The sequence below is a fragment of the Emydura macquarii genome, unplaced genomic scaffold, assembly GCF_026122565.2.
Source record: "Emydura macquarii macquarii isolate MOO-44397 ecotype Brisbane River unplaced genomic scaffold, CSIRO-AGI_Emac_v2 contig_2184, whole genome shotgun sequence".
In the NCBI taxonomy this organism is placed as follows: domain Eukaryota; kingdom Metazoa; phylum Chordata; order Testudines; family Chelidae; genus Emydura; species Emydura macquarii.
Genome location: NW_027132321.1, coordinates 1,604,080 through 1,618,578, shown reverse-complemented (window position 1 = coordinate 1,618,578; position 14,499 = coordinate 1,604,080). Strand labels below are relative to the sequence as shown.

At 49.4% G+C, this 14,499-nt stretch overlaps 1 protein-coding gene across 3 annotated transcripts in view; it reads left to right on the top strand.

The window, feature by feature from the left end:
* TAFA3 (TAFA chemokine like family member 3) overlaps window positions 1-14,163 on the top strand; it is a 63,017-nt gene extending 48,854 nt beyond the window's left edge. Inside the window, exons 4-7 of one of the 3 annotated variants that reach the window (XR_010921819.1) lie at window positions 1,566-1,715; window positions 7,769-7,893; window positions 13,070-13,152; window positions 13,301-13,315. Coding sequence is in view for 2 of the 3 variants with exons in the window: in XM_067558705.1 (XP_067414806.1) it covers window positions 1,566-1,715; window positions 7,769-7,893; window positions 13,070-13,081 (287 nt within the window). In the remaining variant the exon portion in view is untranslated. Of the gene's footprint in view, window positions 1-1,565; window positions 1,716-7,768; window positions 7,894-13,069 lie in introns of all 3 variants that reach the window. The other 2 variants (XM_067558707.1, XM_067558705.1) reach the window with 2 other exon arrangements.
* The last annotated feature ends 336 nt before the right edge of the window (window positions 14,164-14,499 follow it).

Sequence of the window (14,499 nt, the reverse complement as noted above, 5' to 3'; positions counted from 1 at the left end):
CCCCATTACAGCTTGACTCCTGATCACTGCATAAATCAAAGACAGTATATTCCTGGTAACACGCTGGGATGTCTTAGTGTGGCTCTGCAGTCTCTTCTTTCAGTCCTCATTAAACAAGACCTGCAGGGATCACTCACTCAGGTCATGGGATCAAAGTCTATCCCATCCTGTTTGGCTAATTTGTATTGTGGTTGCGTGGGCCATTACCCAGTGAAATTCATTGATTTGTGATGCTAACTAGATTCTAAGCCAGGATCCCAGTGGTGATAAGCCAGTGCATTAGTTTTCCTTCTTCCTTAATATTTTAATGGGGGGCAAAGAGCAGCAGAGCAGCAGCCTCACTTTCCATTGAACACTATGGAATTGCAGCGTTGGTGCAAAGTTAAGCCACTCGCTGGGCCGGAGTAAATGTCAGATTTCAGACTGATACGGTGCCAGGAACGAACAGCCCTTTGGTTGTAACATTTGGGGCTGGAGTTGGAGATGATGAAGCCACAGGCATTGTGAAGCATCCTCTCTCTCTTGTATCGCATCAAGTCTGCATCTCATTTTCAGTTCCAATTAACTAACCAGCTAGCTAAAGCCCTTCCCTCCGCCATGGTGAGAGGCTGTTAATTCTGCTCAGCAGGATGGGTGGTCAGGAGTAAGTAGAACTCAAACAGAATAATGAGATCGAGCCAGGGCCAGCGCTCTTCCTACTTAGAGATGGGCCAGGGAGCCAGTGCATGTAGCCACGCGTGTGTGCTTAGCAGCCTAGGGCCTTGGTTAGACGCCTTCAGCAGCAGCACCGGGCCAGATGTCTAATCTTCTAGCAGGCACCCCACGTTGGACACGTTGCTTTGATGACTCGCCATCACAGCCGTGGAACCACGCTCTCGTGTGGATATGTTGGCCTGTGGGCTGCTGGCTCTTACTGGGCTGCGGCTGGAGTGGGCTAGCAGAGGGACAACAGGCTGCCCTAAACTATTTCTTTCCCCGAGCTACCCACTGCACCTGCTGACCGCTGGCGGAACAGTGTTGTGGGCTTAATGCAGTGGTGCAGTCTGACAGCCAGCACCTGGATGTGCTGTGCGCGCGCCTGCGTCCAGCCAAAACGCAAACCCAGCTGCGTGCCAGAATGTTATGGCGTAACCGACGGGGCCCTGCTGTTTTGACTGGCCGTCATCACTCAGACACCTCCCTGATAGAGGGGGCATAAGAACCTGATTAGAGCAGAGTGCCTGGCTATCCAGCTGAGCGAAGGGGGCCCCCTCTCTGACTGAGACGCCTGGAGCTACGGCTCCGCCATGCGCTCCTTGGTGAGCAGTGGATTGAGGACAAGATGGCAGAGGAGCTGTGACGATGCCCATTAGGAAGGACCCCCAAAGCCTGGCTCCTGTCTGTCTGCTCCCAGGCCTGCCATCAGACACAGGGTTCGGCCGAGCAGGTCAAACGCCACAGTCTCTGCTGGTTCAAGCAGAGAGGCCTTTCTCATTGCTCCCCTGGCGTGAGTGATTGGCTGGAGTCTGGGATTGGGCCCTGGCTATGCAGCTCCTGGTCAGATGTGGTTGTTTGCCTCCCCGCAGTGCACATAGAGCCCGGCACGTGCGAAGTCATCGCTGCCCACCGATGCTGCAATAAGAACAAGATTGAAGAGCGCTCCCAGACGGTGAAATGTTCCTGCTTCCCAGGGCAGGTGGCGGGGACGACTCGCGCGGCTCCCTCCTGCGTGGATGGTGAGTACACAGCATTGGGCAAGCCGGGTGCGTGAAGCCTGTGTGCATGCCTAGCAGAGAGCCCCGGCCACCCTCTGGAGTCTGTAACCTGGCCCCAGGGTCCAACCAGGACAGATTTCCCCACTAGATCCCAGGCACTTCCACTCCAGCGAGAGCAGTTTCTATTTCTGCACCGAAGCACCTCCACTCCTGGCCCTGCACCAGGAAGGGGAAAAGCATGTTTTCAAATGCACCGTGCTGGCTGGATGTGTCTGGTGCTCGCTCCCTCTTGTCACTGCTCCGCGTACAGATGCCCAGACAGCGTGGTGATGGGCACCAGCACTAGCCGGAGGCCAGGAGCCTACTACCAGAGCCTACTGCCCGGTTCTATCCTGGCCAATGCCCCATGGTGGGCTCATTACCCCAATGTTGCAGAGCCTCAGAAGGCCGTAATAAAGGCCTGTGTTCTGTTGGGGGCAGGGAAGGTGCTGGTGTGCAGCCAGGGAAGTGAGTTTTGTCCCAGCCCTTGGTCCATGCCGGTTTTGCTTTGTGTGTGATGCAGATGATAGCAGAGCTCTGTGCTTGCTGCCCTCCGCAGAGCGTCCTCTTCTGTATCACACAGCAGGAGGGTGTCCCCCGGGGGAGTCCTCCTTTGCGTTAACTCTGCAGAGTCAACCCAGGCAGACGTACCACGCAGAGGTAGGGCACCCAGCAGAGGAGATGGACTCCGAAGGCGGTTACACACGGGGTGGCTGGCATGGCCCGAGTCGGCACCATTCTCCTATCCCGTGTTCCCGGTCTTCGAGGCGCTTTCCCCTCTGATCAGTGGTCAGTGGGTCCCCTGCAGCATGGTACTACGGGCGGAGCTGAATGCCAGGAGATGGTTTGAAGTGTCCTGGGGCCAGATGTTTAAATGAGCTCAGCACACTGGGTCCACGCTGGGTGCTGATCGCTTCTGGAAATCTGGCTGCAACTGTGGGCGCGGAGCACTCAGAAATCGGGCTAGGGGAGAAGACGGCCTCCACGTTATAACGGGGACAAGGCTGATGCATCCGGCCCAGGCCGTTAGATGAGAGTCACTGCCACCCTTCGCCTTTGGGCTGGGACATTATAAATCCCTGAAAGATAATGGAGTCCAAGATTAAGAATGAGAATGCTTGGTCAATCTCCTTCTTTGGGGCTGAGCTGAGCCAACCCTGCTGCATTACAGCGTAGCAAAGGAACTGCATGTGCTTTTAACCCTGCCGCTGAGGATCTTTGATGGGCCCTTCCCTACACGCACTTCAAGTGGTGAGGGAGCCCCCACACCTGACGTGGAGCCGGCTCTGATTCTGCAGATCTGGTGCAGGCTGCGCTGCCCCGTAAGGAGCCAGACTCCGTAACAACACCCTCCTGCAGCGTCTGACATGTTACAGTGACTTAGGTGCTGTCGACTGTGAGACATGTGACTGGCGTCATGCCACATAATCGCCTATGAGAAGCTCTAAGAGAAAACCCAGCCCATGTATATTTCATTGACTGGTGTCACATGGTGTCACACTGGATCCATCAGAAGTGGCAGCGTACCTCTCCCAGTGCATTATTAATTTGCTTGGCAGCATACGTGGTGCAAATGTGTCTGTGCAGGACACCAGGAGGTTACTGTAAAGACACGAGCCTCCTGTCTCAGGGCAGGTTCTCTTTGTCCTGAGTGGCTTTTCCGTGCTGCCTTTTCCACGAACAGAGCGGTTCCCTGTAATCACGCACGAAGCAGGCGTCAGTTACTCAGGAGTAAGAAAGGTGAATAGTAATAGTCACTGTGACAGTAAACCCTGAGGTAGGTGAGAGACCAGAATGGTTTCTCTGCTGTTGTTATGAAGGAGAGGCTCAAGGGATGAATTGCTTTTACCCAGATTTAGAGGGAAAAACTAGGGATTCTGTCGAAGCATACAGAGCCAATGAGTCCAAGTGGGTGGTTTGAAGCATGTCCACATTGCAGCTGGGGTAAATGGACTCCTGCTACCTCAGCTCAAGCCAGCGTGCTAGAAATAGCAGTGTGGACGCTGGCACCGGGGGAGGTTTGGGGTAGCCAGCAGAGCTCGGACACACGGCTTTGGGTGGGCCTGAGCTCAGGTAGCTAGCACGAGCCAAGGTAACTTGTCTACTCCCAGCTGCAGTGCGGACATACCTGTGAGCTCAGCCGACAGCCGGCCTGCATGGTGCAAAGCACAGCCGAGGAGAAGAGGAAGCAGAGAGTGTGCAGAGCTGGGCAGCCATCTCCTTCTGGCAACATCAGCAAAAATCCCTGCGCTGCACAGATGTCTGGAAAGCCTGGTGTTTCCAGCCCAGCGTTCTGCTGTGGTGAAAGGTGGGATTTTTCCTGCCTGCACGGCACTCACCTCCCGTCTGAGGCAAAATTGTGCATGCCGTGCCTCTGCTGACGAGGAAATGTTAGGGTTTCACAGAAAAGGAAGCTCTTTGCAATGAAATTACACCTCCCCCCCACCAGCAGTGATCGCCTTCTGATTTTGTTGGGAAAGACGAGGCAGAAGAGGAAACCGTTTTTTAATTTTTCCCCTCCAATCTATGAGGACGGTGTTATTCCCCCCCATTTTGCCAGCAGTGGGGATTTTTTCATACACCCGTAACACTGAGCGTTTTGGAAATAACATTCCCAATCCAAATGTGCTGAATCGGTGGGTTCTCCCACTGTGATCAGTCTCTGCCACGTCTCCGATAAGCAGAAGTGTCAGGTATGGCTTTCATGCCCATGTGTGTGCCAGTCGGCTGCCACATTAGTGGGAAAATGTATTTATCACTGACGTATTTAATTAGAACTTGTACGAGCACTGGACCGGGCACCTCTCCATACATACACTCCAGGCATTCTTGACAGTGACTAAAAATACAAGTAACCCTCACCGAAGTGCAGCGTGTAGACAGAACGACTTGGCACTTGTATAGTGCCTTCTGTCACAGGAGCTCTGGCTTTCCTCACTGATCCCTCCAGCTGGGAGGAGGTGAGTGTCATTATCTCCCTCTTACAGAATGGGGAACTGAGGGACAGAGGCGTCCCAGTGGCAGGGCTGGAAATAGAAGCTCGCCTTGCATCCCACTCCCTGCTTTAGAAGTGTTTCCTGTGCACCCAGCCTGAGAAGAGCACCAGGGACCTGTCCATGCCTGTTTTACACTGGCGGCTAAGGCCCTGCCTGCACGACAGAGATGGACGTGTTTGACAGCTATTTCCAAACACTGTGCAGTGTTCACAACTGTTTTCTAAAGCCATGAGAGGCCCTCAGGAGGGCCCCTGCTGGAACTGTGTGTGGAAGCCGTTTTCAGCCAGACAAGGGCCAGACAGCAACAGTTCCTGTATCGAAACACTTAGCTAGCTGGGCAAAGCAGAGCTCTGAGCGAAGCCTTTTTAGAACTAGCCTAGGAAAGTGGGGCCAAGATTCTCCAAAGTGACAAGAAATTTTAGGAGCCTCCATTTTGGGACCCCTAACCGAGACACCGTGATTTCAGAGGTCAGGCACCCAAAGCCACTAACCACCATTGATAATCCTGGCCAGGGGACTGGCTCCGTTTGCACTCTGAGCCAGCCCGTGTGCCTGCACATAGCTGAGATGGGCTCCAGTCCCAGCTTGACTCACCTGTAGGATGGGCTCAGATGCATAAGCCCTCACAGCCTTCTGAGTGTTATTCATCCAGTGCACCTCCCGCCCCGTCATCCCTTCTGCCAGCAGCTGAAATCACAGCAGAGAATGTCACTTTACTCACTTTCTTGGTGCCAGCCTCTAGGCCTGCCAAGTGCTTTTCTCTCCAAGCTCTCACTTTGGTGCAGATTACCCAGGAGGGAGAGAATGTGTGTTTCCCCCCCCCCCCCCGCCTCCCCCCGGCGCAGGGAGCCCCCCACCACACCAAAAGAAAGACAAGCGGATGAAAAAGGAAGTGAGTCATCTTCTGCTCATCATTAAAATGTGGCCCAGGTGCAGTGGACATAGTTCTTGCTCTGAGGCCAGGAACAGCCAGGCTGCTGGGGACCAAAGGCACATACAAGGGGCGCACCGCGGTGATGAAAGACGCTGAGGGGTCTTGGTGGAAGAGCAGCGAGGCAGAGCATCCTCCCCGTTGCAGTTGGATTTGCAAGGAGGGCTAAGATTGCTCCTTGTTTGCCATCATTAACAAGCCTTTCATCTTCTGTAGCAAACTGGGAAAGACCTAACAGTGTCTCAAGGCGGTTACACACCGCTCTGCATGCCTCCCGCCAGCACGGTGTTTATTACCGAATCCCTGATTCCAGACGACGTCCCTGTGAACGTGCTTCGTTTCATCGGACGCCCCTTCTCTGGCCTCCGAGGGGTTCAAATTATGATTATTCCTCAACTCAGATCACACTGTTGCTAAACTTTGGGTTGCTATGGTGATGGGCTTTTTCCTGCCTTCTGGCCTCAGGTGATGCCAGCCTGCTGTGGCTGGGACAGTTGGCGATGCCTGCTCTGTGCCTAACGCTTCCTGCATGTGTCAGATGCACTTGGGGGCACAGTCTCTGCTCAATTGCTTGTCCCTGCTCTCCCGGTGGCCTCAGGAGGGGCCCTATAGCACATCCCTGAACTGCCACCGCAGGAGAGCAATGCCCTGGCGCTTTATCGGGGAGCCCGTGGGCTGAGAGCGGGGCAGAGGCGGATGGTCTGTTTCCCCAGACAATTCGAGATTTCAAAGTCGGGCTTCGTTCCGGTGGGAGCAAAACCCCCGAAAACTTCCAAACCCTCCACAAAGGAAAATGCCAAACTTGGTGTCCATTCTGCAGCGTTCTAAAGGTTTCTTCTCGGTTCAGAGTGTTACAGTGGCTTGCGTGACATTATAATGGATTTGTCGCAGGGTGCCTGGTTTCTTCAAGGCAAGCTGGGGTCAGCCACACCTGCGCCTGTGTCCCAGCTGAGGGTGTGAGCCTAGCTTAATGGACATGTGGGCCTCATCAAAGGACTGAGAGAGCTCAGTCTGGAGTGGAACCACAGGGGGTGGGTACTCCCGGGGAACCAGCCAGGGGCCGGTGTGCTATTCTGGAGCTGGGAACAGAGCCCAGCCAGGGCTCAAAACAGGAGTCCAACCAGTGGTCCCAACCGGGGGTCTGAGTGCTCTGTCCCAGATCCAGAAAGACTTAAAGGTAGTCCAGAAAGGAGCTGGGAATAGGGCCCAGAGAGTGGGCTGAAGGGAAGCCCCGAAGAGGAGAAGAATCTTTTTGTTTGTTGGGATTTTTTAGTTTGGACATTTGCTACCCTAGAAAGGGTTAAGCTTGTTTGTGACTTGGCAGGCGACTAAGTACATACTGGTGTATGGAAAGGCAAAGAGACCCACCGCGGGGAAGGAAACTGAGGCAGCGAGCACTGGCAGCGCCGCACTTAGCCAGTAGGGTGTTCTGTGAGATAGCCATGCCCCGTGGCAGGATTTATATCATACAAAATTGAAAAAATTGAAAACAAAAAGTCATTTCAAAATGAAAAAGGAAATGCTTTGTTCAGAAAATGTCGAAACAAGGCACTCAGACATTGTTGGAACTTTTTCCCGTTTTCTGAACAAAATTCTGGTGAAATCGAGCCAGTTTCACAAAGTGATTGGACTTAGCTGGAGTACAAAAATAACGGGGATGCCAGAAAATGATGCAAAAAATTCCAAAAAAACCCCTTCTTTTGAACATTTTCACAGACATTTTTGATTTTTCATCAAAGTAAAATGAAAACATTGCTTTGGTTTGACTTGACTTGAAACAAAAAGTGTTCCGCTTTCATTTTTTGTCTGACTTTTCCCCCTTCTCTCCCCCTTTTTCCCCCCACTGGAGAAGGGTTGGGGGATTAAAACAACTGCCAAAATTTTTGTTCAGTGTTGATGAAAAATCAAATTTTGAACAATTTGAAGACCGTCCGTCTTGTGCAAAAAGCCATTATCTGCTCCAGAAATGCGCTTCTTGGTGCTCAAACGTTGACCGTCTCTAACAGTAAATGCTAACTCCCCGCCTTGCCTCCCGGTCTCCCAGCCAGCCCAGCCGTAGGCACACGGCCCGTATCCGCTCTGTTCCTCACTGCCCTCTCTCCTTTCAGCCTCCATAGTCCTTCAGAAGTGGTGGTGTCAAATGGAGCCGTGTCTAGACGGGGAGGAGTGTAAGGTGCTGCCAGACTTGTCTGGGTGGAGCTGCAGTACTGGCAACAAAGTCAAGACGACCAAGGTATTTGTGCACTGCTGTTCTGAGCCATATGTTCTCCAGAGAACACAGAGTGAGCCATCAGGGCGGGGAGGGCTCAGCACTGGAGGAGCTGGGAGCATTTACAGATCAGAACTGAAGTGCCTCGGGGTGAGAAGCTTCCACTGTTCCCTCATATCAATGTACTTAGTCTCTTATTTGCACTGCCCGTGAATGCCCCTCCATAGTGGTCAGGTGGAGGAAGAGAAGAGAAGAGAAGAGAAGAGAAGCCCATTGCCCGGAGTAAATAAAAGCCACCAGCGTTTTTAAATCTTCTCCATCTTTCATGTTGCTTCTGCTAATGCCTGAGCACCAACCCAGAACAGGGCCCCATCATGCCCCACGCAGACCCACCGTAGCAGACGGTGCCTGGCATGAAGCGCTTCCCAACGAAATAGAGCAGAAAGACGCGGGGTGGGGTCAGGGCTGTGACACGCAAGCAGAGGGTGATGAGCTGAGATGTGATGGTGACAGGTTAGTGCCCTGGTTTTTAACTCCTTTGGTGGGCTTTGTTAGGAAGTCACGTGATGCAACCAGCCCAAAGTTGTGGAGGGATTTTCCTAGCAGAGATGTCAGGGTAGCTCCTAGCGTTTGGTTAGCAAAGGACTAGTTTGCAGTCTGTCCTGGCATTGCAGTGGGGGTGCTGGGCTCCTTGCTCCCCCTCTGGAGCAGCAGATTCCTCATCTCCTCCCTTCTGCCATAGCAGTGTGAGTCAGTCAAGGGCTTTCTGGGATGTCAGTGCTCCCCCGGCTGGAGCAATCATCTGTGACAGAGAGCTACATGATTATTATTTTCATGGCTTGCTGAATGCCCCGAAGAACAAGGTATAATTAAAATTTTATCAAACTCATTAGTAATTACAGATATGTCATGGTTAATCAGTTGCATAATTTTGTAATCATTGTTCATACAGTTGAGTATAATTATTCCTTATGCTTTAGCTTTGCTCACCCCACACCCTCTGCTGTAAAATTATCCTTCAAAAAAGTGATGCAGAGATTTATTTATTTTTATTATTTTCCTCCACAAATTGCACGTTCATGCTAAACTGTGTTTATGAATGTCTGAGCAGCTTCCACCGGCACGGGCAGCAAATACTGATGAGTAATTGCAGCCATATTTCCAGACCAGTCTCATTTTTTCCCCTTTGAAAGTGCTTATTTAATTCCCCCTCCCCCCCAATCGCTGTCTTAATTGGATGTTAACATGATGACTCCACGTTCTGGAAAGGGAGAACAGTTCAGTTGTGAAGGGTGCTAGAGCTGCTACAGTTCAGGGTCTCCCCCGCCAGCAGTCTTCATGCTCTGCCAGGAGACAAAGCCATTTATTATGGGACTCCTCCAAAGATGCACTTCTGGTTTCATCTGCACTTCCCTATGGACTAGCTGCAGCCTGGAGACAGGGTGATGATGCTGGGACCGTCCCTTGATCAGCTGACAAGAGCCAACGGGACAAATGCCCACTTTTGCCAAAAAAGTGGGGTGCAGAGGAATGTGTGGGCGGGCCGAGCAGCAATGCCAGGCCCTTGCTGGTGGGAGGCAGGGCTTGAGCGAGCAGTGGTGCCAGCCCTGCGCAGGGATGGCAGGGGGGGCAGGGATTGGGTAAGCAGCTCGGGGCAGCCCCACGCGGGGAGCGGAGCTCGGGCTAGGGGTTTGGGGCAGCCCCATGTGGTGTCCTGTTTTCCCTTTGGGAAATATGGTCGCCCTACCTGGAGAGGGAGTCCGACATTTTCGTGATTTTTGGTGCCCAACTTGAGACTGCTTAAGGGGCCTAGTTTTCAGAAAGTTCTGGGCACACCCCCACCACGCCGCATGAATAGCAAATTACAGCTAGTCGAGACTGGAAGCAGCAGCCAACGCAAAGTGTGCATAAACAATCCGCAGGGTGAAATTTGCATCAAACATCCTATTAAATAATTGCACATACAGAATACGTTTGCATCTATTCAAGTCTGTTCACTTACCATTCACAAGCAGGGAAATCGGCTGGATGCGTGGGATAGCTGGCTCCCTGCAAACAGTTTGACCATTTCCCTTAGCAAACAATCTACAGACCAAGGATTCTTCAGGGAACTCATTTGGTAAATAATTTCAAACTACAGATAAACAAGAGGAGAGCATGATGTGTTCACAGTTCATCCCCGAGTGCGAGAAGGGAGAATTCGTTCCTCTGAAGAATTTTGTCACTAATTATTTGCTCACTGGGGAAGGGATTTGCCTGTTAAAATTAACACCTTCAAAACACTGAGTGTTCGAAAGCCATGAGACAGACTCCCAAACATCATGGGATTGATTTAAAAATCATGAGATTAAAAAATAATAAATTTGGGGTTATTTTTTATCTGCCATCTGGTTTCTAACTATTTAAAGGAATGTGTTTTCAAGCTTTTCTCTGCAACCAGGAAGGCTAGAAACATATTGTTCCTTTTTAAATAAATGAAAGCTAAGACTTTTACATAATCACATGACTCCAAGAGCTGGGGCTTTAAGGAAAACATTAAGTATCACCAGATTCATGAAAAAAATTGTAGGCATTGGCAGCACTAAAAATATGTTGCAATCTCTGTGGGGAATAAGGCTCAAAGATGCAAGAAGCAAAGAAGAGGAGAGCCACCGCAAAGAGGGGTGGGAGAAAACGGAAGGGGACAAGTGGAGAATAGGGCTGGTCAACATGGAGAAAGGAATTCCTGCTCCAAGCTGAAGAAGAGCTCTGTGTAGCTCGAAAGCTGGTCTCTCTCACCAGCAGAAACTGGTCTAATAAATGTCTTGTGTCTCTCATTTGTTTGGCTGTTCACACACCTTCAGTACTTTACTGAGTCAGCTGGTAAACCGAGTAGGGTGGGAACTCGATTTTCCATTTTGCAGGAAATTCCACTACAAAAATGTTTTCATTCCAAAACAGAGAAAAACAAATATTTTAAAAATATTTATTATGAAATGAAATTTAAAAAAATCTTTTCAGGTTGATCAAAATATTTCATTTAGGGGAAATCAAAACTTATTTTTGGATTTGAACCTTTAAAAACTTTTAAAATGTTTATCCTATGACAACAATTAACTTCGTTTTGAACGGCATTTAAAAACAAAAAAACATCAGACCTTTTCATTTTGACAATGCCTAAACGGGATGTTTGGACATTATGAAAATGAAGCATTTTGGATTTTTTCTAAATAACATTTTGTCAAAATCAGAACCGTTTTGGAAACATTTTGATTTAGACAGAAAAATTGTTTTGATGAAAAATTTCTGAAGAGTTCTGCTCGTAAACTCATTCTTCCCTTCTCGCTCGGCATCATTTAAACTAGTCCCCTCCTCCTCTCTGTCCTCTCCATTCCTCTTTGAATGCTTGGGTGTAACCGCTGCAGTATTAGCAGCTGGGTAGTTGAGTAATAAGCACGTTTCTTTGCCTTAACTGTGGCTGTGTGCTGTGTACAAATTATCCTATTTTGTTTTGGGTTTTTTTAATGCTTCCAGTTTGATCTTCCTGCCATTGTGCAATGGATTTGCTGAATTGTTCCTGCTGAATGTGCCTGGCACTTGGCATGCATAAGAGGGCAGGGATGGAATTTAAATAGCAATATTTCAAATGCATCTACAACTCTGATGGGTGCCTTGAGTGAAATCGCTAGTCCTACTATGAAATCAGTAAGAAAGGACATCGTAATGGGTAAATAGGGTATGAACAGCTGAAGGCTGTAAAACTATCCATGGTAATCAGTATAACCCAGCATTTAAAAGACTGGGAGACAATTTTCAGCCTGTTTTTCATAGAGAATTTACAGTACACAATACATGCAACAGGAAGAAGAGCATGTATTGGGATCTAAGTATATCATTACTTGCATTGTTTATAGATCCTTCCCCCAGGTTTCTTTAAATAATTGTTTTCTCTCTGAGATATTTGTACATGCTGCCATACACTCACGTGCATGCTAAGTCTTCTCTGCCAGATTGCATGATACAAGAGTTGTGTTTAGACTTTTATCCAGTTGCTACCAACAGGATCTGAATCTGCCTCATCCCATTCCTGTGCAGTGGGAGTGGTTATACCTTGATTGCAGCTGGGAAACTGAGGCACGCAGAGGGGAAGTGACTTACCAGAGGCATTGCAGCAAGTTACAGCTGGCAACAGAGCTCAGGAATCTTGCTGTGACCACTAGACAGCGCTCCTGCTACAGAGTGATCTTTAGGGTCTGCCATTTCCGTACAGTGCAACGGACCTGATTCTGCCCTTAAACTGGTTTTACACCAGTGTACCTCTGTCATCTTCAGGGGAGGTACTCCTGTGCACACCAATGTACATGAGGAGCGACTCCACTGCAGTCACTGGGCCCGATTCCCTGTTGCTCTGCACCTTGTCTTGCCAATGAAATCTTCACAAAGGCAGTGCAGAATGGGAATGGAGCGCTGAACTCTGGCAGACTCAGATAAGACACCCGGGGTCTAATTGTTTCCTGAGTTACACCCACATAGTCTTACCAGCTCCAGCAAGGCTGCGGGGGTGAGGGCAGATCACATTATAGACACCCTGGGCCTGGCCCAACACCGTGGGCAGTCACTGGTGCTACTAAAGCAGAATGATAGCGTTTGACACCCCTCTGCCCTGGGTCAGTGGCTACACTAGGCAATGGAGAACCAGGCCCTATGGAAAGTATAGGGAACTCCCCCCCCCCTTGGGAAAGCCTCTGCTGCCGTTTTTACCACCATTTTATGTTATTTTACCATATTTTACCACACTTTATGACCCTAGCCCTTCGCAGGTTAGGTTTTAAGGTTTGTCTCCTTATAACACCATGGCTGCATATCACAAGTGGCCTCGAGACTATTATTATTGCTAGTGCGGTAGAATCAAGGGCCAGGACCACATTGTGCTAGGTGCTGTACAAACACAGAACACTGAGCTGCAAAGAGCTTACATCTAAGCATAAGAGAAGTCAGGCGGATACAGACAGGCAGGGGAGAACAAGGAAACAAAATCCTGCCTTCTTCCAAATATCCTTCTCAGTGTTTTACACTGGGGAATGCAGGAAGCAATTAAAAGTTAGTAGGTCTGGAAAACAACATGAGTTCCCTTCAGAGAAATAACCCAAATCTAGCCCTGCTTCTCCTGTCAAGAGGTTGCCAGGCTTTTGTCTGACATGCTCTTCTCCTCTGTTCACAGGTCACACGATAGTTTCTGTGGAACCCTTTCCGGAGAGCTTATCTGACAGGTGTCTGCATTGCTGCAGCCAGCACTGTGAAATGGTACAATATCATTTTCATTCAGCTGCGAGAAGTTCCTGCCGTGTTCTGCAGAGCCGTGAGCAGAGGCACTTTCCTGGTAGCAGCAGGAATGCAGCAGTGTTGGGATAGGATGGCTGGTCCTCTGAGCACTTTATTGTTCTTTCTGCAGTGCAACTGACAGGGGACTCGTGCTCACTCTTTATTGGACCAGCACTGAGGATTACAGAGAATGTGATCGATGCGCCCATCTGGTCTGGAATACTGGGAAACCTCCCTTCTTGAAGTGAAAAACCATACCCAACTACTGGTTTAATGCAACCTCTGAGGTATTGACACAGCGATTGCTATTGACTCTATGGTAATGGGTTCTGAATGCCGTTGCAAGACTCCCTTTCACTCTGTATTTTCCCTCTGCATTGGGGATGCACATGCCAAGAAATTCTTGACAATTACAAAGAGAAAAAATGGCTTCCTTCTTCTCCTGCTGCATATTCAAATTGGATAAAATAATTGCCGTGAGAACCATATTTTCCCCCAAGGTCTTGAATAGGTGTCATTGTCAGGGTTTTAGAAATCTGTGTCGCTACAAAATCTTCCCTATCTTTGTTTCATTGTTTTTTAATGAAGACAGGTTTCCAGGAAGAATTTCTGCAGACAGGGGCCAGATTCCGACCTATCTTCCATCGGCATAAAACTGGAGTAACTCCACTGAAGTCAATGGAGTTGCTCTGTCTTTGTCTCAGGGTGATTGAGATCAGAATCTGGCCTAATGTACAGCAAAAATGACAGTGCAGACTGAAACTTCTGATGTTTTGCTGAAGACACTTGACATGAGACAATACATTGGCTGAGTCTAGTGCTGTTTCACAAGCAAAGCGAGGCTGTTTTTTCCTTGCTCGTTAATTGCACTGATCAGGCTGTTAGTTCCAAATCTGATCTCTGTAATCCAAGTCATAGGAGCCAAATTACTACTCATGTTTGCAATAGTATTTCAGAGTAATGCACGGGGGCAAATTTCTTTCTGTTTGGTCTGTTGTGCCTGGTGCAGTTTATATTGTTATCCATAGAACGATTGAGATGGCTTAGTTCCATTAATTAAAAAGAAAGAAAAACCTACCAGGTTCCTGTAATGAGTTCAAATCCCTTTCCAGGACAAACTAGTGTTCCAAATTTGCTGCAAAATATAAAGGGGGAGGGGGAGCCCCATCTAGCCCATTCCTCTCAGCTGCAAACATCAAAGGAAAAAGATCAAACTCTTTGGTCTGGGGGTCTAGTCTTGCCCCACCTGGAAGTCAGTGGAGTAGGGCTGGGCTTTGGGTTCCCAGAGGAGAAGTTCAGTAGGTGTTAGCTACCTAATCCCCTTTTGCT